This window comes from Oncorhynchus mykiss, chromosome 12 (assembly GCF_013265735.2).
Source record: "Oncorhynchus mykiss isolate Arlee chromosome 12, USDA_OmykA_1.1, whole genome shotgun sequence".
NCBI classification, from domain to species: Eukaryota; Metazoa; Chordata; class Actinopteri; order Salmoniformes; family Salmonidae; genus Oncorhynchus; species Oncorhynchus mykiss.
Genome location: NC_048576.1, coordinates 39,419,992 through 39,444,793, shown reverse-complemented (window position 1 = coordinate 39,444,793; position 24,802 = coordinate 39,419,992). Strand labels below are relative to the sequence as shown.

The window sequence follows — 24,802 nt, the reverse complement described above, 5'->3', positions numbered from 1 at the left end:
ATGTAGGGCTCATCAGGCTTTCATTTTAATGCCGATCAAAGCTTTAATCAAAGCTATATGCTTTAGAATGACACTTCCGTTTTGGGCGGGAAATACTGGATTACTTATTTATTCTCTGGATGGAACATTTTGTAAAATACCGGGAAAATATTCAACCCTAATACACACACACATTCTAATGCAAAAGGTGGTATTCACTGAGTGACATTTGGAGCAGACATTAAGAACTCATGTATCAGCTGCTGACATTTCCTAATGCATTCTCCCGCCGCATATAAATAGGCTTCTGTTTTCACACACTATCATTATTTTTCCCCTCTGGTGAGGGTTTCACTCCCGTGTCAAGTCGTTTACTGTGGTCAGTTCTCCCTGAATATGCCGTGTTGGCCAAATGATAATGGTGGAGGTCTGCTTTCTTTTGGACTGTGTTTTGCAAGTCAGCCATTTTGTTTAGATTTGTTTGGTGTTTTTTTCCCACCTGAAGGATGTGGCTGCCTCTCGATACTCTATTGTGACCTGTCTAACCTCCACTCCTGTCTGCTTTCTTTCCTCCCATCCCCTCTCTTCTATGACCCATGGAAAATGTCTTAGCTTAGAGGCAGTAACCAGAGAATCTTATCATTAAAAAAAACTACATAGAACAAAAAAGAGAAAGCATATCCTCTCATGGAATCTCTGACAATCTAACGAAATACAGCCATTTCACCCCAAAACAACCTGCCCTGAAAGGCATGGATTGTCAGAGATATACGACACCTAAATCTGGTCAGACTGACATTGCTCCAAACTCAGTCTCCCTCTTCTCTCCCACAGGAGAAGAGACTGAAGGAAAACGCTGCCAGAAGAGAAGCCAGCAAGCAGTACGCTGAGGTAAGTCTCTCTCCTCCATTTTACATTAGAATTTCTCCCCCCAAACCCCTCTTAAAATCCATCACATCCTGAATGGGTTTGACTCCAGTCACTAGCTCCCCTTCACTCGTGTTACGTTAAACCGTGGCTGTTTAAAGTGATACTTCTGTCAGGATGCTGCTATTGAACTCCAGTCTAGCTTCAAAAGGAGAGGCAGTCTCTAAAAGTGAGGGCCACACTCTACCCCTTCGTCTTTGTAACAAAGGCAGAAAGGAGCCTTCTCTCTTCTTCAGCCAATGTCAGACGAAGAACACAGAGTCCCCTGATGCCGATGTAGCACTTAGCTTTTAGATTGGAACAGAATTCATTGAGGAGAGAATGGGACAAGCACAATGGTACTTTACAGGGTCATTAATGTCAGCCCCTCTAGTGAGTCATGTGAAGTGTTATCTTCACAAAAGGGGACATGCTTTTCTGCAGACAAATACCAAACGCTCCATAGAGCTTCTTTATCGCCAGTTGAATTCGCTCCACTCCTGCCACGTGATGATGAGACAGAGAGTAGTTCCTTGTCTTACGCAAGATCCCGGTCACAAAGCATCTGGGGTGTCTTCAGCAGAGGCGAGCCCCTCTTCCTCTCCGTGTAATATTAAATCCCCCTCTGCTCAGCTTGTGTCAGTCTGCCCGCCTGCTGAATTCGTCTTGCGTAATGTGGAAATGAAAAATCTTGTCTTCAACCTCAGCATAATTACCATGCCAGCACTCTTTCTTTCTCTCCTGTCAATCAAACACACCCAGTGTCATTACATTAATGCTGGCTTGCAGTGATAGATACTCCGGAGGTGTTAGGGTGGCATTTCTCTAATCCCCCTTCCGGCAGCTCTTCTGATGCCTCCTAGCACTCTGGTGTATAGCCTACCTCACGTCTCCTGCTCTGTTTAGCACTCCTATTTGGCCTCTTCAGTGACGCGGGAGACTAATAAGGGGAAAATGAATGCAACATCTGAATGCGGCGTCATGGGTGGGATTATCATACACCTCCTATCCCCCTGATCTCGTTCGACGCTGACTCCACTCCTACACCATAGACTTCCGATTTAGTTAAATCAGACATTGATGAATACTTCACAATTATCCCTTATTTCATTGGGTTCAGAATCCACGTTTCCCATCTTTCTTTAAATAAATACTATGTAGAAATAGCTCCTGCATTTCCTGGCTGCTAAAATTCTAATATTTCGCCTAATATCAGTTTGTGACAAAACAAGCAACAATCGTGTCGCGCAGTGTTCACCAATCGGTCGATCTCCAAGCCATTCCTAGTTGCTCACCAAACGTTTCTGTAAAAAAAAAAAAAATACGATAAAGCCTTGCTATTTATTTTTTTCATTTTGCACTGTTGGTGGTAGGTGCACTTGATTCAGCAGCCCTAGCGCCGGGAAGGCAAGGTGTTCCCATTTTTTTTAAGCTCTTCATGTGTCTGAAAGTAGAACTCCGCCTATTCGGCAGGCCCAGAGGGAAAATCAAGTGCACCTATAGGCCTACCACTAGCCAATCAGATTACCGTGTCTGCACAGTTTCCTCGAGCCATAGACTGATAAAAGAAGCTTCGACCGCACAGCAAAGTTGATAATGTGAGATTTCAACACTTTTAAAACCATGACTAGAGAAAGACTCAACGAATACAGCGAAGAGCTGCTGTTATTATGAGTTAGCTTATAATTAAGTTATTCAGCACTGTCGACACTTTGCTCAACAGTTTTATAAGCCATAAAATATGCGTTCTCTCTAATTCCACTCACGCTACAAGCAGCCTGCAGCTACAATGAATGAATATAGCGACGTGTTTTGATAAGCTTACGTTATTATTTGCTGCTTGTCTTTTTTAATATATAGAGGTATTTTTCTTTCTCTGGTCATAGGAGTAACACCATTAATTTGCGCATGAGGCATAAATAATGCAGTTTGACTTAAGTTTCGCCATCAGCTGGGGGAGGGAGCCTCACATCCGACATTCGAGGTAATGCATCAAATGATCTAGCAGTGTGGTCATATACCTAAAATGTTTAAATATAATTTTGAAAATGGTCTGAGCCACACAAAATTGGTGGGGCAGTTCAAGTGTGGCCAATATGCAGTGCTAATGTATTGGGCCTACAGCACAGACCTCATGTTAAACAAATTCTAATAATCTGAGCAGTAGAGGTCGGCTTGCATTTTGACTTGGTGATCTTGACTTAGAAAAGGTTGGTAGGCATCCCAAATGGCGCAGTGGTCTAAGGCAGTGCTACCTGGGCCACTATAGATCCTGGTTCGAGTCCAGGCTCTGTTGCAGCAGGCTGCAACCAGAAGACCTAAGGGGGCGGCGCACAATTGGCCCAGCGTCGTCCGGGTTAGGAGAGCGTTTGGCCGGCAGGGATGTTCTTGTCCCATCGCGCACTAGTGACTCCTGTGGTGGGCTGGGTGCATGCACACTGACACGATTGCCAGGTGTACAACACATTGGTGCGGCTGGCTTCCGGGTTAAGCGGGCATTGTGTGAAGAAGCAGTGCGGCTTGGCTGGGTTGTGTTTTGACCTTCGCCTCTCCCGAGTCCGTACGGGAATTTCAGCGACGGGACTAGACTCGAACTACTGTTTGGATACCACGAAATTGGGGAGATAAAGGGGTATAATCAAAAATAAAAGGTTGGTGTAGAGAATTTTTGTACCATCTAAACATCTAAACGCTGTGAAATACATTTTCCATAACTAAAAATATTGTATTTTCAGCTGTTTGAAGCTGGTGGACAAAACCTAAAGTAAGATGCAGAAGACCGGGAATCATAGAAATAGAGCACATAGAACATATCTACAACTTCTTAGACTTGCTTTCAATGACACATTTCTGTGAATTTGGTTGGGTATCACAAAAACCTACACATTGCAGCTTTAAATCTGCCCATTTTAGCTTTTTTTCTCAATTCGTTAAGCTTCTGTTGCCCCTGAAGTCTGCTCTTATGTTTTACCAGCTGCATGGTAAACCAGGCTGCTTCCTCCTGGTATTGATGGGGGCTGTGTGTTGAACTATGCTCCGCCATACTGAACACTTCTCACTCTGCCATACTCCCACTCACACAGAGACAATTAGAGCATTACAGGCTGTCTCCACTGGGCAACGTGCCTTCAGCCCTCCACTGTTGTCTCATTTATCATCGCTAACACTTTTCCCCAAAGCCTGCGAGCGCAACCATGGTGCCCTCAATAAAGCAGCAGGCCAGACTTATCCAGGCTAACGCTTGGGGAGACTTCGTGCTTGTTTGTTAAGGATTTGGAAGGAATTGGGAAAGTCTTAGGTCAGATATAGCTTGTTAACAAAATGAAGTGCCTTCTACACTGTCCTTGAGTTTAACGTTTTTTTTGTCATTTGAAGTTTTGCTTTTGTGTGGTTTTGTGATCCTGGCGTATTTATTTAGTCTTCAAGGTCTTATTTAATCTTCAAGTTCTCTGGGCAAGATAAAGATGCAGCATCTTGTTTCTAAGGGTGCTATTGATCATATAAGCACAATGTCCAGTAGTTGGATACCTTAAGGCAGGTATTCCCAAACTGGGTTGCCGTCGTGGGTACGCCAAATAAAAATGTGATTAATAAATTATTATTTTTTCACATTTTCAAGCAGTCCATTTATAGTTTCCAACAGGGCTATACATTTGGGCGGGTACATTTGTGAATCTCATGCAGCCGAAAGAGCTACTGCCCCCTTACCCGGGAAAGCACCGAACAGACAATGACGTTGGACCATCGAAGAGGCGCAAATATGACCCCTACATTGATTTGGGGTTCACTTCTATTGGGAGTAGTGCCTTTCCTCAGCCACAGTGTGTTTAATGTGCAAAGTACCATCTCACAACACAATGAAACCTTCACTTTTGCGCACACATTTAGAAACAAAACATGCCAATTTAAAAAAAATAAGCCACAGGAGTTTTTTGAGCGAGAATGAAAGACTTTCGAGTAGTAAGACATGTATAAAAGCAACCGATACCATTAATAAGAAGGGGTTAGAATCGTCTTATATGGTGAGCTACGGAGTAGTTAGCACAGGCAACCCCCAGACTATTGTGGAGGACTTTAATTCTTCCTGCTGCCGCAGATATGGCTGGGACCATGCTGGGGGAATAGGCCCAAAAAATGCCTTCATCAAACAACACTGTTTCACGATGCATCAGTGACATGGCAGGAGATGTTTTGAAACAATTACTGCTTCACATACAAGCCTGTGATTTCTATGCGTTACAGCTGGATGAGTCAACAGACGTGGCGGGCCTGGCACAGCTCCTAGTATATGTCAGTTACATTTATGGAGGTTCAATTAAGGAAGACATCCTCTTCTGCAAACCACTGTGTATTTTCTGAACTATGCAATGATATGGGCAGCAACCATGTAACACTTTTACAACATACATGCACTGGTTATCAAGGGGCAAAGTATTGACACATTGTTTTAAAATTGAGAGACAAAAACTTTAAGCTCTTCACTGACCATAATTTTCACTTGAAGAGTTTCTCACATGACTGGCCTATCTGGGTGATGTTTTTTCTCGCCTTAATGATCTGAATCTAGATTTACAGGGACTCTCCGCGGCTATATTCAATGTGCGGGACAAAATTGAGGCTATGATTAAGAATTTGGAGCTCTTCTCTGTCTGCACTAACAAGGTCACTAACACTAACCTTCCTCCAGTCCACTTACCAATATCTGAATTAAAGAGTACAATTATTTATTATAATTGTTATTTGTGCCCTGGTCCTGTAAGAGCTCTTTGTCACTTCCCACAAGCCAGGTTGTAACAAAACATGAATTAAACATAAGAATGAGCGTATCATATAGTGTGTGCGTGGCAGGCTTACAATGATAGAAAAAAAAAAAAAATCTACTCTCAAATTTGACATTGCGCTGACCCTGGTGCTAGAAGGGGGTACGCAGCTGGAGGTTGAACGTTTGAAGGGTACGGGACTTTAAAAAGTTTGGGAACCACTGCCTTAAGGATATTATAAAGATGAGATTTGTCTCTGGCGAATGACCGGGCTCCTAGGCTGTGCGTGAGATTCAAATTTGGGGAAGCATTTAATGCATCCATCTTAGCAGTTTCAGACTAATGTAAGAGCCTACTATTCCTAATTTGATGAGTAGATTGGATGGTAATGAATTAAGATTCTAATAGTTCACTCACTGTTTGCAAAAAAAAATTGGCTGCCGTTCTGAAATATGCGTTTCTTGTCCATTCTTTGCACTTGTTTGGAGCTCAGCACCAGCTATAGGAAAAACATTTTTGAAGTGTACGCTATTTATAATAAGTTTCAAATTTTACATTTTATTAGTTGTATGTATTGTATATACGTGGTATTGTCCAACGAAATGCGTACAAGTTTTTTCTGAACAATGCAACAATAAGAAATAATAAAATATAAAAATTGAATAAAATGTTTAGCATAAGTATAATACAGGAAGGCACAATTTATAGTACAATATTTACACATGTATCAGGGAAGGGGGTATTGGTGGGCAAGTGTTTTTAAAATGTGCACTATTAGCAGTAATAAATAAAGAGCCTAGTGTGTGTGGACTACATGACCAAAAGTATGTGGACACCTGCTTTTTGAACATCTCATTCCAAAATCATGGGCATTAATATGGAGTTGGTACTCCCTTTTGCTGCTATAACAGCCTGCACTCTTCTGGGAAGGCTTTCCAATAGATGTTGGAACATTTGCTGTAGCCATGACCATTAGTGAGGTTGGGTACTAATGTTGAGCGATTAGGCCTGGCCAGCAGTTGGCGTTGCAATTCATCCCAAATCTGTTTGATGGGGTTGATATCAGGGCTCTGTGCAGTCCAGTCAGGTTCTTCTACACCGATCTCTGCAAACCATTTACGTATGGGCCTCGCTTTGTGCACAGGGGCATTGTTATGCTGAACATGGGCCTTCCCCAAACTGTTGCCACAAAGTTGAAAGCACAGAATCGTCTAGAATGGCATTGCATGCTGTAGCGTTAAGATTTCCCTTCACTGGAACTAAGGGGCCTAGCCCAAACTATGAAAAACAGCCCCAGAGCATTATTCCTCCTCCACCAAACCTTACAAGTTGACACGATGCATTCGGGCAGGTAGCGTTTTCCTGGCATCTACCAGAGTTCAATCTTGGTTTCATCAGACCATAGAATCTTGTTTGAGTCCTTTAGTTGCCTTTTGGCAAACTTCCTAGTGGGCTGTCATGTGCCTTTTACTGAGGAGTGGCTTCCATCTGGCCACTCTACCATAAAGGCCTGATTTGGCGGAGTGCTGCAGAGATGGTTGTCCTTTCTGGAAGGTTCTCCCGTCTCCACAGAGGAATTCTGGAGCTCTGTACGAGGGGCCATCGGGTTCTTGGTCAACTCACTGACCAAGTCCCTTCTCCCCCGATTGCTCAGTTTGGCCAGGCAGCCAGCTCAAGGAAAAGTCTTGGTGGTTTCAAACTTCTTCCATTTGGAGCCCACTGTGTTCTTGGGGACCTTCAATGCTGCAGAAATGTTTTGTAGCCCTTCCCCAGATCTGTGCCTTGACACAATCCTGTCTCGAAGCTCTATGGACAATTCCTTCGACCTCGTTGCTTGGTCTTTGCTCTGACATTGCACTGTCAACTGTGGGACCTTATATAGACAGATGTGTGCCTTTCCAAGTTATATCCAATCAATTGAATGTGCCACAGGTGGACACGAATCAAATTGTAGCAGCATCTCAAATTTGATCAATGGAAACAGGATGCACCGGAGCTCAATTTCGAGTCTCATAGCAAAGGCTCTGAATATTTATGTAAATAAGATATTTCTGTTTTTGTTTTTTTTAGCCTGTTTTAGCTTTCTCACTATGGTGTATTGTTTGTAGATTCATGATTAAAACATTTAATACATTTTAGAAGAAGGCTGTAACTTAACAAAATGTGGATAAAGTGAAAGGGGCTGAATTGACACGCTCTACTGTCACTCGCAAATTTCAACAGCGTCCCTCCATGTGTTTTCGGCTTAAGGCTGCATGATGCGACAAATTATTATTTGAAAAAAGTTTAATGAAAGGCAGTCGCGCTACTCTGTTTTTTGCGCAGGCTGCACACACTTCATCAGTCTCTCATTCACAAGTTGACAAGCATATGATATTCTCACCCATCAGACTATTCTCAATTGAATCTGGTCTTTACATAGAGCCTGTAATATGTGCAGAATTTTTATTTTATTTAGAATGGCCATTAAAAAAAAGTTATCTATAGCCTGCACTTGAATAGCGAATGTAAAAATAAGTGTGGTTTGTAAAGCAGATGAATGTGCTTAATTTGAAGAATGTAGTAATCAACAGAGCAGCACGAGAAAGCTGTCTCTTTTAAATAGGGGCCAGTCAGAACAAGGTTTTCACACACGGTTGCTCATTGACTGGGCTTATAATAACACATGTATCACTAAGATATGGGCTCTCCAACAGTGTTTCTGGGATCTTGGGCCTAAAGGCTATGTTTAGAGTTATTTGGCCACTTTAGTTGTTACAAACCTTTTCAAAACGTATAAGCATAGGGCCTCCCGAGTGGTGCAGCGGTCTAACGCACTGCATCGCATTGCTAGATCTGCCACACCCTTTGACCTAGACAAACATTGGCAGTAGAATGGCTTTACTGAAGAGCTCATTAACTAGGGTGCCACCTTTTCAACAAGTCAGTTCACCAAATTTCTGTCCTGCTAGAGCTGCCCCAGGTCAACTGTAAGTGCCGTTATGTGAAGTGGAAACTTCTAGGAGCAACAACGGCTCAGCTGCGAAGTGGTAGGCCACACAAGCTCACAGAACGGGACCCCCGAGTGCTGAAAATCATAGCGCATCTGTCCTCAATTTCAGCATTCACTACTGACTTCCAAACTGCCTGTGGAAGCAACTTCAGGACAAAAAAATTGTCAGGAGCTTCATGAAATGTGTTTTCATGACCAAGCAGCCGCACACAAACATAAGATCGCAATGCCAAGTGTCGACTAGAGTGGTGTAAAGTTCACCGCCATTGGACTCTGGAGTAATGAATCACGCTTCACCATCTGGCAGTCCGACGGACGAATCTGGGTTTGGTGGCTGACAGGAGAACGCTTACTGCCCGAATGTATAGTGCCAACTGTAATGTTTGGTGGAGGAGGAATAATTGTCTGGTGCTGGTTTTTCATGGTTCGGGTTAGGCCCCTTAGTTCCAGTGAAGGGAAATCTTAAAACTACAGCATAGAAGGACATTCTAGACGATTCTGTGCTTCCAACTTTGTGGCAACAGTTTAGGGAAGGTCCTTTCCTGTTTCAGCGAGGTCCACACAGAAATAGTTTGAGATCGGTGTGGAAGAACTTGACTAGCCTGCACAGAGACCTGACCACATCCACATCGAATACCTTTGGAGTGAATTGGAACGCCAACTGCGAGTCAAGCCTAGTCGCCCAACATCAATGCCCGACGTCACCAATGCTCTTGTGGCTGAATGGAAGCAATCCCTGCAGCAATGTTCCAACATCTACTGGAAAACCTTCCCAAAAGAGTAGAGGCTGTTATAGCAGCAAAGGGGGGACCAACTCCATATTATTACCCATGATTTTGCACTAATCATTAATCTTGACTGCCGGTTCACCGTAACAGCTGTACACAAGGTAAGGTATTGAAAACAGGGGTACCAATAATTTTGACATCCATCTAGTCGAGAGAAAATAATAGTACTTGTTAAACAAAATCTCTATCTGAGCAATTGTATTAGTATAATATACCTCAGTATTTGTATTCATTTTATCAAGGCTACCAATAGTTTTGGACCTGACTGTATATGTTGATTTTATGTGATGTGCTTCCCGATGTGACACAGTTCAGTCATGTAAAGAACATTTCATGTACAAAGCTGTTAGGCTTTGGAGTCCCTTATCATCCTCGCACAGACCAGTACACAAACATGAACATTTTGATGCTGGCCCTACCAAGCCCACTGAGCTCGCTGAAGTTTGAGTGAAGCTGATTTAACCACCACTCACTCCAACTCTTTTAAATAGAGATCTCCCAAGACTAAGATTTATCAAACAAAGCCCCCACTTCGGACAGATGGCATTTTGCTTGACTCATTTCCAAACCCAGGGTAAGTGTATTGCTGTGATGGCATGCCAGGAGAACCACAATGCCCGGACTCTCTGCATCAGAAGTTGACGTTAGAAGGGGTAACCGCCCTTTGTTGGTATTTTAAAAGTAATCTTTGCAGAGAACTTGGCAGCAACCTGATGGCCAATCCAGTGTTTCTCTGCTCCTCCTGGAATAATTCTATCCGGCAGAGTCCGACATAACTGGAAAGCAGCCGTTGTCATCCGTTTCAGGAGGCCGTCCACAGTTTCTAGATGGCAGCTGTCATGTCTATTCTTTTCCCACTCTCTCTGGGGGATACCTCGTATAACAAGCATATGCAAATGCAGGTGTTGGGAAGAGGTATCCATACCACCCTTTGACAACCGATTCTCAATGGACCTGGTGGTGCTCTTGTGCTCAGTTACCACATCTACAGTGTTTTGTACCTGAACCGGGGGTATCATTTATTGCTTTCAATTGATACCTAAAAGCTAAAGAACCTAGAGAATATTATCTAATGAGCCGTATCAATGTTGAGCTCAAGGCTTTTCGGGTTTGTTCATTTCCTTGTCTCATAACCTTCACTATATTATCTATAAACCCTCTTAGATTTAGCATCTGTGCGTTTTCGAATCCTGGCAAGCCTTTTAGGTCTTACTTTTATGTAATCCTGATGAGAAATGCCGGTGGTAGCTCTGCATGCGCCAATGAGTTCAGACAGCCTAATGTCTGACAGGTTAGTAATAAATGTTCCCTCCATGCTGCCTGAAACTGCTTTCCACTTTTCCCAGAGTTAGACTTTCAAGAGATGAAGCTCTAAATGAGAATCCATCACCAGGGGCCTGAAGAGATTTGATTAAAGTCCACCAGGGAGCGTGAGCTGTGGTGGCATGTCAGAATTTCTCCTAAAATACTTCTGTGTTCTCATCAATCTGTCCTCCCTTCTCTTTTATTGCTCCCACACTGGGATTTCTGTCTGTGTTCGTGTTTTGTGCCTAGTTGTTGGCCCAATGTTGATACAGAGCCCATGCTTTAATCAGTAAACTCCTAAATTGAATGAATAGGTGGAAATACGGCTTCCTGGATGATCTAGATGAGCGTGTCCTGAAAAATGAATGCCTAGTATTCCAGCGTTTAAAGCGTCACATACATTTGATGGTCTCCTAAATGCTAAGTGATTACAGCATTTATTTAAATATTCATTGGCTAAAGTGCTGGCTGGAGCCATTCTAAGCTGGCACGAGGCATGGATTTTGCCTGTGTGTGTAGATTGAGACACCTTAATCGACGTGACATCCCAGGTGGTGCCTCTGAAGATGTGTGTTAAACTAGCTGACACAGTGAAGGCGTGTAAAAGAAGGCTGTGCTCACACACAAGGGAAATAAACATTGCATGATGTTGAATGTCAGCTTTTTACTTTGACCTTAAAATAATGGTGGTGCCTTTAAAGCTTTGAGATAATAATATATTTATTTATTTTATATAGAGCTTTTCATTACAAACAAGAATGTCAGTCGCATTGAAAACAAAAACTAATGTACGGATCTTGCAGTTCATGGTTGGTCTTCCACAGCTTCCGATGTCCAGGCAGTTGGTCTTCCACAGCTTCCGATGTCTAGGCAGTTGGGATAGGCAGTCAGTAGCAGTAGCTTGAGGGGAGGGAGCCAAGCCAAGCTGAATAAACTGGCTTGCCGTCATCATTCCTGTAACTCTGTGGGTTACCACCAGTTATTTCAGATCAACCCTCATTAAGTTAAAAACCAAAGAAGTTGATTGAAAAAATGCAGTTAAAAAACACTTAAAATAACGAACATATGCACAACATTTAGAGCTTTCTGCCTAGACGATCCCACGGCGCCATGGCAACCACTGAACTTGACGTTATTGATGTATAATATGACATCCTGTTTCAATCAATACATGGCATGCCATATACTGTGGAATTTACAACTAAAAGTGCTCTGAGTATTGTATTGCTATTTTCCAGACAGTATCTGTAATATGTCTAAAGGGTTTTCAGTTTCTACGGTAACACTGGCTCCTCTCTCAGCTCAATATGGCATTCTTGTTTTGATGAGTACATAAGTCTCCCTAGAGGGAGCTGAGATTGCACTAACTTGAACATCTGAGACTGTACTGAAGATAATGAGATGAGACCACGCACAGGTCTGCTTGGTGGTATGGAATTATGCTGCCAGTTCTTCAGTATATTTAGTTTATGATACTGTCAGCCTTGTTTTTTGTTGTTATAATTACTAATATATTGGTCAAAGTAAGAAAGAGACTCATTGTTGCTGTTAATCTGTACATAATGATCAGGTTAGAAAAAAATACAGTTCTCATCTATAGTGCTGGGCAGTATACCATATTTTACTATACTGAACAGAAATATAAACGTAACATGTCACAATTTCAATGATTTTACTGAGTTACAGTTCAGATAAGGAAATACGTCAATTGAAATTCTTTAGGGCCTAATCTATGGATTTCACATGACTGGGCAGGGGTGAAGTCAGGCACAACCAATCAGAATGTGTTTTCCCCCACAAAAGGGCTTTATTAAAAACGTAAATACTCCTCGGGTACCAGTGATGATGTAGGCCTAGATAGGCATGTTTGTGCAATGGTAAGAAACCATGTAATGTAACATCTAATTAGTCCCCTGGAAACACTGACCAACACTTTGGTTCCTACCCTGTCAATAATTCCTCCTTGGCGTAGTCATTCATTGTCATGTCAAACAATATATTCAAGGTGCTGCCCACTATATTCCAACCATAGAATTAGATGAATCATTCTATTTCCATGATCCCAACAGTTAACCAATTAACTAGGCATATATTTTTTTCCCCCATATTATGCAGCTCTGTGGGGAACAGTGTGGTAATGATAACAAAAATGCAGAAATTGATGAAAATGCTGATAATTTTAGTTTGAAGTTCGAACGGTATAAAATGTTCAGAATGGTAGTTTCCAACCTAGGGTCATGAACTACCCATAAAGCATATTTAGAAAGTTTTTTTATTATTGAAAAACGTAAAATACCGTCATACCATACATCAAATATTGTGATATGATATTTTGGCCAAATTGCCCTACTCATCTGATTTCAAGTTTGTTGGGACACTGGTGTACTGTGTGTTTCTCCCTGCTCTGTTTCATGGGTCTGATTTGTAACTGTCCCTGACGTCAGCATGAGGCAGGGCGAACTCTTGTTTTTATTCTGTTCAAGTGGATATGACAGGACTGTTCTTGCCCCAGGTCTTGCTAGCAGAATTTCAAATGAATCGTACAAAAGCCAGGTCTCCATACAGGATTTGTTTACAGCCTGCACAGACACTGAATCTGGGTCCACTCAAAAAAGTCTGTCATTGTGTTTAGTCTTCTCCCTAGTTAGTATGTCATCGTGTTTAGTCTTCTCCCTGGTTAGTCTGTCATCGTGTTCGGTGTACTTTTATATACTTACTTATTTCTATGGGATTTTATTGCTTTTCATCCTGCTGCATGTAAAGTAATTTGGGGTGTCTTGAAAAGCGTTTAGAATGAAATGTATTATTACTATATCCATATTAAGCCTACATATGCGGCATGGCTATTGCTTCAGTGTCATCCACTAAGCTTAGAACTCTTTTATTCCATTTCATGTGGATATCTCTTCATTTAAATCAGCAAAGTGCATTGAACTATTGACTTACCAGCGCTTTAGTCTGTAGTCACAAGAATGTAGGAAAATCCATACCGCAGGTTATGTTTGGAAAGTTCTGAAAGGGGTAGAGTGTAGTGCTGTAGCTAACTCAGTCTCCCATAACATTTCATGCTCATGACCCTTTGTTTTCCACGGTAGCCTTTTTAAAAAAAACATTTTTTTTAACCTTTTTCAAACAATCCGTGGGGGAGGTCTTTCACACATATCAGGTGGCCTGATAAAAAAAAAACATTCTGGATAGAGCTGTTGGTTTAGAAAGCGGAGCTTTGAAGACTGTTTTCAAAGCCAGTTGAAATTGAGCATTTTCATAGTCATGAAAATCAGCTTAGGTCTTAACGTTCCATCGAGTTGCTAAAACCAGCAATATTGTCCTCTCTTTCAAGGCTTTCTAGAAGCTATTAATAGTCTGGGACGGGCAAATAAGGCTTGTTGAACACTGAGGTTAGCAACACGGACTCAGATATGTGGAACAAACAGGGCCCTCTCATTATAGCTGTCCATAGAGAAATCTACCACAGATGCGTTTGTCCCAAATTCTTTCATAAAATGGCGTCCCTGTGGGTCTGCGAACCCGAGCTCATTAACAAGTGCGTTCCACTGGGCAGTTTCATCCATTTTAAGTAGATCAATTATTTCCCTCTTTTCCCTCTCCCTCCCTCAGTACCTCCCCTCTCATTCCCTGCTTAGATTAAAGAGCACCCAGTGAAACGCCTTAAAACTTCCACTTGTTTTATTTGTAGCTTTTTATTGCCCTCCGAATATGTAGGTTACATTGTGTGAGGGAGATCCACGGGTTATTAGTGAAACACACAGAAGCAGAGTGGTTTGGTGCCCCCGATTCGGTGTTTACACTGCTCACATAGAGGCTTACCCCTCTGCCTGTCTCTGTAAACCTTTTTATTGGGCTGCGTTTATCTTGCCCCTCTTCTTTTAACCTGCTCTTGATTCAGACCGAGTTTGTTTGACTCATCCTATACTGCTTTAACCTTCTAGATATTTGTATCCGTCAGGCTTTCACTGTGAATATATTTTCATACTATTATTTTGGTCCGCCACTGCAGTATTTCCACTTGCCAGCGTCAGACTTGCAGCATTATCGCCGAGTTCATTTAGGGGTGTGATTTAGTGTGGCTTGGCAATCTTTCGCTTTGTGGAAAATGACGTTCATTAATTGGGCACACAAACATTGGCACATATACATTACTGTTTATGGGTGACGTTTTCTCCCTCTAACCATGTCAATTCATTGATTGCATTGCTAATGCCAACTGCTAATTTCCTGTCTTCCCCTCACTCACAGTTACACCTGTACCTTTTTAAATGTGTCTGTTTCGGTCAGTAAGAACCTTTTCAAGACATTCGGTGGAACATTCATAGGGTTTCATATAGTCTTCATGCAATTAGTTGATTTGCTTACTGGATCCAGCACCTGAGGTATTTGTAGTAATGGTGTATTTTGTCCCAGGAGCAGAAGTCCGGTGAGGAGGATGAAGAGGAGGTGGTAGCGTACCTGGGCGGTTCTGATGGAGAAGAGTTTGACCCCAGCACACTGCCCGACCCGGACAAACTACACTACGACTCAGAGGAAGAAGATGACCAGATCAGGTAAAAAAAGTGCTACTTTACCATCTAGTCTTTAGGCTGAAACTAGATGCATGATAGACTAAAGGTTCCATACAGGGCTTTTACCTGTACGGATTTTGTGATGAGTAAATCTAAAAGAACAGGCATCAACTCGACCAAGCATAGATTAGATGTCTGGATATCACTGATGCATTCCAATCCTTTCAAAACTACCAGACAGAGTCGAGAAGCCATGGTTTGACATTTCTCAAGGAATCCATATTGGGGAAAAGGAGGTGCTCAGCATTTTAGGCCTGGTGGTCTGTCGTAGAGGGGTTGTTTCTATTGAGCATTAATAGATTCATTAGATTTGCAATGTTGTATCACTGCTTGGCTGCCTGGGGTTATTGGGATTTGTGGTGTAATTGCCTCCGGAGCAGAATTATACCCTTTCCAGGAGGGAGGACTCACTCTGTAGCTTGCCGAGGCATTGATCGCGGGTCGGACAGCAGATAGGCCATAAAGTGTGTAATTAGAGGCAGATTTAAAGTGGCAGCCGAGGGTGAAGGGCAACGCGGCCTCTCGCTACAGGGTAATGCACCAAGGATTTAAAGGCGGAGAGGCAGGCAGGACGAGGCTTCTGGTTTTCTGCTCCACGTCTCCCTCTCTCTTCTCAATGTTTTCTCTACTACGGCAGTGGTTCCCATTCAGGGGTACTAGGTACTTGAGGAGACTCATGAGACCATAGTCTTACTGGTAAAATGCACATGAGGGGGTACTCCGGGCAGAGCAAAATTCAGTTGGTGGATAGAGCAACTGGAAAAGGTTGGGAACCACTGTACTACGGACTATTGTCTTTGTGCTCTGACTTGTTTCTACTTATCTCCCTTTCAATTCCTCATGCTTCTCTCTCTCTGCCTGTCTTTCGCTCCCTTCGCCTGCATTTATTCCTCCCTTCGGCTTCCCGTGTGTGGAGGATCAGCAGATGTTCCTTCGTCCTCCTCCTCCGTGAGCCCAGGGGGCTGCAGGCGAGAGCAGATTTACAGTCCGCTCCACTTCCCCGCGTTCACTGCATGACTACGATGGCCCTTTACCACGCAGATCTACCGCCAGCCTGCCTCTCTCTCTCCCCAGGATGCTGGTTTATACTAGGGAGGGATTTCTCAGAACACCACCACTTATATATCACCCTCTCCTTGACACCTTCTACTGCACCTCCTCCTCTCTCTTTCCATCTCTCTCTTTCCTCCTAGTGTCTTCTTCTGGCAGATTTCCACACACCACTATCTGTAAGAGAAACCTCCCTGTGCTGCTTGTATAAGGCCTGGCCATTGTTACAGCACACCAAGAATATACTGTCCATCCATGCCTGTACTGGCCAGTTCTTCTGTCTGACTCCATTGCTCACATCCTGTGGTGATGATGAATGGAAGTGTAATTGAGTCTCCCTGTCTGACTTAACCACTGAGCTGTTTGACCATGATCTCCAGGGCAACAGATGGTGGTATGATGCATGGTGGTAGGATTATGGAGTAGCGGATGGATGGATGTCCCCAAGACAGCTCTAAGGCCAATTGGCTGTACCTGGATATAGACATTCATAAGCATGTTACTTGCTAACCTGTAAGGGAGCTATTGATCAATGCACAGCCTTGAGCAGCCCATATTTCTCTTGTTTCTAGCACAATGTTAATTATGTATAACCACCACTAGGGGGACAGCAACCCAACTCAAGCCATGATTGACATGAGGGCCATGACATGTGAAACGTTCCCTCATATCAGTTGTTAACCCCATTCCAGTCTATACTTTATACACTAGCACATGCAGTTCTGTTGGCTAAAAGCCTTAAATAATTCAACAGAGACTTAGATTTGACAGTGATTGAACCAAACAATACAGGCAGAAATTGTTTGGTGAAATCATCTTCAACACTACACAGTACATTGAGCCTTCCTAAGCTTTGGAACTTGTGTAAAGATGAATTCATTTATTTAAGACACAGTAGTAATTATTCCATCATAGACATGTATCTATATAGGGTATGTTATTGTCACTCGGTTGTTTATTTTCCACTGGTCAGGTTCTTGTTCTCAGCCAAGTGTAAAATACAGCTTGGCTGGTGTGTTATGGCGCCCAGGAGTATATTAAACACAAAACTATATGAGACCTGCTGGCCTGAGGAATTAAATTGAGTCTAAGCAAAAACACTTAGGATAAGAGCAATGAGACAGAGGCACAGAAATCCGACTAAGGGGTAAATTAGGAACTCGTCAGAATGAGTCCCATTTCTGTTCTTTGAAATGTACTGTTGCTGCCCTTTTAGCTATTACAGATGATAATTGCAAATATAAGTTCTGATCAGTTGGGACCATTCCCCAACTCCTCATGTCTCATAACCTGTACCAAACAGATGTGCTGCTCACTATGTTCTTCATTTGGGCTCAGGTTGTGTTCACCATGGGCTACGGTTAGCGAGAACCACCCTGTCAGCACTAACGAAACAGCAAAGCAAGACAAATGTACCACTGGTATTCCCCTTTCCTTTTTACTTTAGCTGAAATCACTCCTCCTTATGGCTAGCGGAAAGACTGTCAACAAAATGCGCTTGCCTACATGTTTGTGGTTGGCAAGATTAATGTGAAAGTAACCTTTCTCATGTACACACCTGGGTCCTGATTCGTTAGACATGAAATGGAAGAAAATGGGCCGAAACGAGAAGAGGCCATCTGAACTTACTCATTCTAACAAAAAAAAACACGCTTGTTTTAGTTTTCCATTGCACACCGTTTCGTTAGTGTGTGCTAGAGCTGGGACGATAAACCGAATGTGGGCATTTTGCTGATGCATGTATCGTTCATTATGATAAGTTGCCTATACTAGAGAAATGTGACGTTTGAAATGAAATAGGTTTGGTTATATGTTGTCGTTAATGGGACAATTGATGGCTACAACAATCAAAATAGTAGTAGTTTAAAGGATTAATTCAGTTCATTTATTGTGATATGGATTTTTGGCCATATCTCACAGCTCTATGGTGTGCCCTAATGAATATGACCCCAATGGGGTTCTGCATGCACGGCAGCCATTTTGTTTTACCTAGTGCTCGCCACCCAGTCCTAGAGCTGTGGAGTGTCAAAAATCAGAGACATGGCTAATAGGAGCGATGGCTCGACTCATGGTTTCATTCTGCTTCCCGTTGACATGATAAAGCATTCCCATCTCCCTTTATCCACACCATTTGACTTCATGAAAGACTTAGACTTGCTTTGTTCGGCTCATTTGTTCGATTAATTCCATTATGCCATCGCTGGTGTCTGATCATCTTGACACTGAAGGAGTCCTGGAGATCTCTATAGAACTGCTTCTTTCCGCACCATCTCACAACTTTTGAATAAAGAGAGTCAGTTTTGTGACGGATGCCTCTTTCCATCCCTCAATTACAAAGAAAACCAACAGTGGGCTACCGCAAGCAACCACACAGCTAGCAACCTTGGAAGACTTTTAACCAAATTTCCTCTGTTGCATTCCTCTACGCCCTTCTTACACAGATTCCCATAATCCACGGTATGGCTCAACTAAGGCCCTGTGTTTTGGACAATCATGTCACATGACCTGGATTTGAACCTTTTTAGTTAAAGCTTTTTCATCAAACAGTCCCATTTTCTTTTTATGTCAGATGGTCCAGCACTATCCCCAATTGCTTTAAATTTTTTGGTGTAATTCTAATTTCTGGAAAAGGCTTAAAATAAAGGTTCTTAACAAGGTCATGTGACATTATAGCGCAACACACAGGGTACCCTCCCTGCTCATAACCCCTTTCAAACCCATCTCCATAGATTGGCCCTCAATATAAACCCAACTCCCCTTGATATGCTCTGAACTGATTGTTGAACCCTTTCTCCTATCTCTGTTTAAAGCCCTGCTGCTGGGACGAGGAAGCGCATCCACAGTGACCACATCGATGACTCGGGTGAAGAAGAAGAAGAAGAAGAAGAAGAAGAAGAAGAAGAGGAGGAGGCGGCAGCGGGGAGCAGGAAGAGACCCAGGCAACAAGCAACCGCCAAGCCCCTGGACACCGGCCTCTCTCTGGCCGAGGACGAAGCACTGGTCCTGCATCTGCTGGGGAACCGGAGCTAGGGCTAACAAATTACCCAACACTGTCTTATGGCGGATCCTCTCCAATGTCTTGTCATAATTTGGGGATGTTCCCCAATATTTTGGGAACATAAAACAAATAAAGTGTATGTTAGTTACAAGTGACCTGTTATTGTTTTACTGTGATTACGTGTGCTTGTTTGGTACATAAAATGTAATTCAACCAGAAAAACAAGTGCTTTAGCTAGTACCCATCCACATACTATTTATTTGTTTTTTTTAAATGTCCTCAAGTGTTTATTTGAAATACAGTAATTTGCTCTACCTTGTGTTTTTTGTTTCTCATTGTTCTAAAATACCCTTTCAAGTACCCATCTATTTCATGACAAAGTAATCACACAGCCATTTCCTTGGCATGTGTGTTTCTCTGCATCTCGTTCCAAGTGATGTTTCTTGTAATATGATTAGATTCTAGCTTGATGCAGGTGCAACACGACCACCTTTCACTCACTTGGTTAAAGCCTGAAGCCCACTTTCAGCTTTTTCGTTTCACAGATGTAAATGACTTTGGCACATTCTAGAAGGAAATGAATGTATAATTCGTTCAGCCCCTTGTGACCTCACCAGAGGAGATCTGATGCACACTACAAGGGGGGACTGGCAGGCTGACCGATGTACATTATGCAGACATGCTTTTCCCAGCTCCCGAAACCTCTCTCTGTTTTCTGTCCCTTTGACAATTTTGTCTTAAATTCCCTCTCTTGCTGTTCCGGTAGTATTTTTTTACTCTTGTTGATCTCCATCACACTGTTATCCCACATTACATCTCACTCCTCTTTCAGTTTTGTTCTCTCCATCTCTCACTGGCTCTTTCTGGTTCAGCACGTATACATCATTTTTCTCTCTCCCCTCACTGCAGTTCTATGTTTTGAAAGCTGCTCTGCCAATGCAGCCTCCGATGACTTCAAACCACTGCCTTCTTTGGTGAAGCATAACTTGCATCACTTGTGCCAAAAACAACAGTAATGGTATACCTTCATGTCTCAGTCGCCATCTGCGTCCTATCACCTGTTATTGCGGTATTTGACTTGATAGAAAGGAAAGATCCATTGACTAATATTAAAATACACACCTTCAAATGAGTGAATTTGGCTATTTCAGCCACGCCCGTTGCTGACAGGTGTATAAAATGGAGCACAGCCATGTAACCTACACAGGACATTCTACTGCCAATGTTTGTCAAACTGAAAAGTTAAGTGACTTTCAATCCTGCACCGTCATAGGATTTCCAACAAGTCAGTAAGTCAAATTTCTTCCCTGCTAGAGCTTCCCCGGTCAATTGTAAGTGCTGTTATTGTGAAGTGGAAACATCTAGGAGCAACAATGGGTCAGCCGGGAAGTGGTAGGCCACACAAGCTCATAGAATGTGATCGTCGAGTGCTGAAGCACAATAACTTCGTCGGGAGCTTCATGAAATGGGTTTCCATGGCCGGGCAGCCGCACACAAGTCTAAGATCAACATGCCAAGCGTCTGCTGGAGTGCTGTAAAGCTCGGCGCCTTTGGACTCTGGAGCAGTGGAAACACGTTCTCTGGAGTGATGAATCGAGCTTCACCATCTGGCAGTCCGGCGAATACATCTGGGTTTGGCGGATGCCAGGAGAACACCACCTGCCCCAATGCATAATGCCAACTATTAACGTTTGGTGGAGGAGGAATAATGGTCTGGGGTTGTTTTTCATGGTTTGGGCCCCTTAGTTCCAATGAAGGGAAGTGTTATTGCTACAGCAAACAATGACATTCTAGATGATACTGCACTTCCAAATTTGTGGCAACTGTTTGGGGAAGGCCCTTTCCTGTTTCAGCATGACAATGCCCCTGTGCACAAAGTGAGGTTTGGTTTGTCAAGATCGGTGTGGACCAACTTGACTGACCTGCCCTGAACTCAACCCCATCAAACACCTTTGAGATGAATTGGAACGCTGACTGCGAGCCAAGCCTAAAACCCCCAACATGGAAGTAAATACGCGCAGCAATGTTCCAACATCTAGGGGAAAGCCTTCCCAGAAGAGTGGAGGCTGTTATTGCAGCAAAGGGGAGACCAACTCCATATTAATGTCCATGATTTTGGAATTAGATGTTTGACGAGCAGGTGTCCACATACTTTTGGTCATGTAGTGTGGGTATGTCTAGGATTGCAGAAGTCCCTTTACGGTAATACTCTCAGGTTTTCCAAAAAACCTGGACGAAGGAGTCCCGGATTTCCTTATTCCTGATTACAGGAATATTCTAACCGGGATTTCTAGTTTTTTTTTAGAAAATTACTGGAATTTTGTTGTCCTAGTTTGACAAAACCCATTGGAAATTTTGGGACGTCACAACATTCAACTTCTGTGTGACATGTCGTAATATTATACCTCCGCTTCTACACTTTGATCTCAGCCCTCTTCTGTATCTGTAGTGCACTTATCCCACTCACTCCCTCCAGAGATACCCTACTCATTTGTTCAGAATAATGGGGCACAGTTGGCGACAGGGAATACCTCCATTACTGTTATTGGCATCGGTGGTGCAGCTTATTATGCCTCTCACAGAGTGGTTTGATGTTGTCGGAGGCTCACCTGGATTGGAGCCAAAGGGGCAGCTTTCAGACCTCCAGCCCCCAGCACTTTATGTTCAAAGATTACATGGGCGTAGGCCTTGCTCACGACTCCCCTGTGATTGACTTAACTTAATTTAGCAGACCCCGAATGCTGTAGAATGCCAGGATAGGCTTTTTCATAATCTGTCCACCCCAGAGTTTTTTTTGTTTTTTACATTTGTCTCATCCTGTTACAGATTTGTGTTGTCACCATGACAGAACCTGATCGCTTCAAAATATGTTTGGGACATATTTTCCTTCCTGAAATCCAATGGTTTCCCATTTAGTTCTATTAGTAGTTATGTCTGAAAGATGTCCTTAAACCCACTTAGTGCGCCTGAACGGTCACCTTCCACTGCAGTACTTGTTTTTCCTTTCTGTACACTCATCTCACTCCCCATTTAACACATCGGTAGTCAGTGGGGTGCCTCAGTTAACCAGGGGAGCTGCATTATCTTCACAGCAATTTTACAGTAATGCACTCTCAAAATAGAAAGGCAGCAAATCACTATTGTTGCTTCACTACTTAAATTGCCTCCTTTTGCCATTGTAATCATCTTTGTGGAAAAGCTACACAAAAATGTATGGTAGTGTGAAACAATCTTGAGTCTGAATATAAGCAAGGTTGGGTAGGTTACTTACTAAATGTAATCCGTTACAGTTACTAGTTACGGTACAAAATTGTAATCAGTAATACCCAGTAACGTAGTCTGGTTACATTCCGTTACTTTTGGATTACTTTCCCCTTAACTACAATGTTTTTAAAGAAAGTAAAAGAAAGTAAAAAGGATAGCTAAATATTTACCAGGAAAAATTATTCAGCATATAACACAAGCATTAATTGAGAGTCGGGTGAACTACTGTTCGGTGGTCTGGGGAAATGCATCATCAAGTGAAGTTAGGAGGCTGCAGAATGCACAGAATAAAGCAGCAAGGATTGTTTTAAGGTGGAGATATGGTTCTTCTGTTGCAGTCATGCGCAGTGTTCTTGGTTGGTCATCAATCGACCAGATAATTGAAAAAAACATGCTTATTTTATAATATACACTGCTCAAAAAAATAAAGGGAACACTAAAATAACACATCCTAGAATGAATGAAATATTCTTATTAAATACTTTTTTCTTTACATAGTTGAATTTGCTGACAACAAAATCACAAAAATTATCAATAGAAATCAAATGTATCAACCCATGGAGGTCTGGATTTGGAGTCACACTCAAAATTAAAGTGGAAAACCACACTACAGGCTGATCCAACTTTGATGTAATGTCCTTAAAACAAGTCAAAATTAGGCTCAGTAGTGAGTGTGGCCTCCACGTGCCTGTATGACCTCCCTACAACGCCTGGGCATGCTCCTGATGAGGTGGCGGATGGTCTCCTGAGGGATCTCCTCCCAGACCTGGACTAAAGCATCCTCCAACTCCTGGACAGTCTGTGGTGCAACGTGGCGTTGGTGGATGGAGCGAGACATGATGTCCCAGATGTGCTCAATTGGATTCAGGTCTGGGGAACGGGCGGGCCAGTCCATAGCATCAATGCCTTCCTCTTGCAGGAACTGCTGTGGCACTCCAGCCACATGAGGTCTAGCATTGTCTTGCATTAGGAGGAACCCAGGGCCAACCACACCAGCATATGGTCTCACAAGGGGTCTGAGGATCTCATCTCGGTACCAAATGGCAGTCAGGCTACCTCTGGCGAGCACATGGAGGGCTGTGCGGCCCCCCAAAGAAATGCCACCCCACACCATGACTGACCCACCGCCAAACCGTTGCAGGCAGCAGAACGTTCTCCACGGCGTCTCCAGACTGTCACGTCTGTCACGTGCTCAGTGTGAACCTGCTTTCATCTGTGAAGAGCACAGGGCGCCAGTGGCGAATTTGCCAATCTTGGTGTTCTCTGGCAAATGCCAAACGTCCTGCACGGTGTTGGGCTGTAAGCACAACCCCCACAACTCCTCATGGAGTCTGTTTCTGACTGTTTGAGCAGACACATGCACACTTGTGGCCTGCTGGAGGTCATTTTGCAGGGCTCTGGCAGTGCTCCTCCTTGCACAAAGGTGGAGGTAGCGGTCCTGCTGCTGGGTTGTTGCCCTCCTACGGCCCCCTCCACGTCTCCTGATGTACTGGCCTGTCTCCTAGTAGCGCCTCCATGCTCTGGACACTACGCTGACAGACACAGCAAACCTTCTTGCCACAGCTCGCATTGATGTGCCATCCTGGATGAGCTGCACTACCTGAGCCACTTGTGTGGGTTGTAGACTCCGTCTCATGCTACCACTAGAGTGAAAGCATCGCCAGCATTCAAAAGTGACCAAAACATCAGCCAGGAAGCATAGGAACTGAGAAGTGGTCTGTGGTTATCACCTGCAGAACCACTCCTTTATTGGGGGTGTCTTGCTAATTGCCTATAATTTCCACCTGTTGTCTATACCATTTGCACAACAGCATGTGAAATTTATTGTCAATCAGTGTTGCTTCCTAAGTGGACAGTTTGATTTCACAGAAGTGTGATTGACTTGGAGTTACATTGTGTTGTTTAAGTGTTCCCTTTATTTGTTTGAGCAGTGTACATCATTTAAAACGGCCAAGTTCTATACACAATGGTATTCAGTTGGTAAGAGACAGACATTCCGTAAATACTAGGAATAGATTGTCCACCATCTATGTGTTGTCCAGACAGAAAAGAGAAATAGGCAAAAGAACATTTCGATTTAGAGCAATAAAGAAATTGAATAAATTAACTGAGCAAACTAGAAACCTTTCAATATATACATTTAAACATTATTTTAAAACAATTTAAATATAGTATATAAA

General features: G+C 43.0%; 1 protein-coding gene across 2 annotated transcripts in view; it reads left to right on the top strand.

The window, feature by feature from the left end:
* Positions 1-19,672, top strand: part of ddx10 (DEAD (Asp-Glu-Ala-Asp) box polypeptide 10) — a 68,900-nt gene extending 49,228 nt beyond the window's left edge. The window contains exons 16-18 of one of the 2 annotated variants that reach the window (XM_036937557.1): positions 814-870; positions 15,159-15,292; positions 19,171-19,672. In XM_036937557.1, the coding sequence (XP_036793452.1) occupies positions 814-870; positions 15,159-15,292; positions 19,171-19,390 (411 nt within the window). In that variant the 3' untranslated portion in view covers positions 19,391-19,672. Of the gene's footprint in view, positions 1-813; positions 871-15,152; positions 15,293-19,170 lie in introns of both variants that reach the window. The other variant, XM_036937556.1, reaches the window with a different exon arrangement.
* Positions 19,673-24,802: the final 5,130 nt, after the last annotated feature.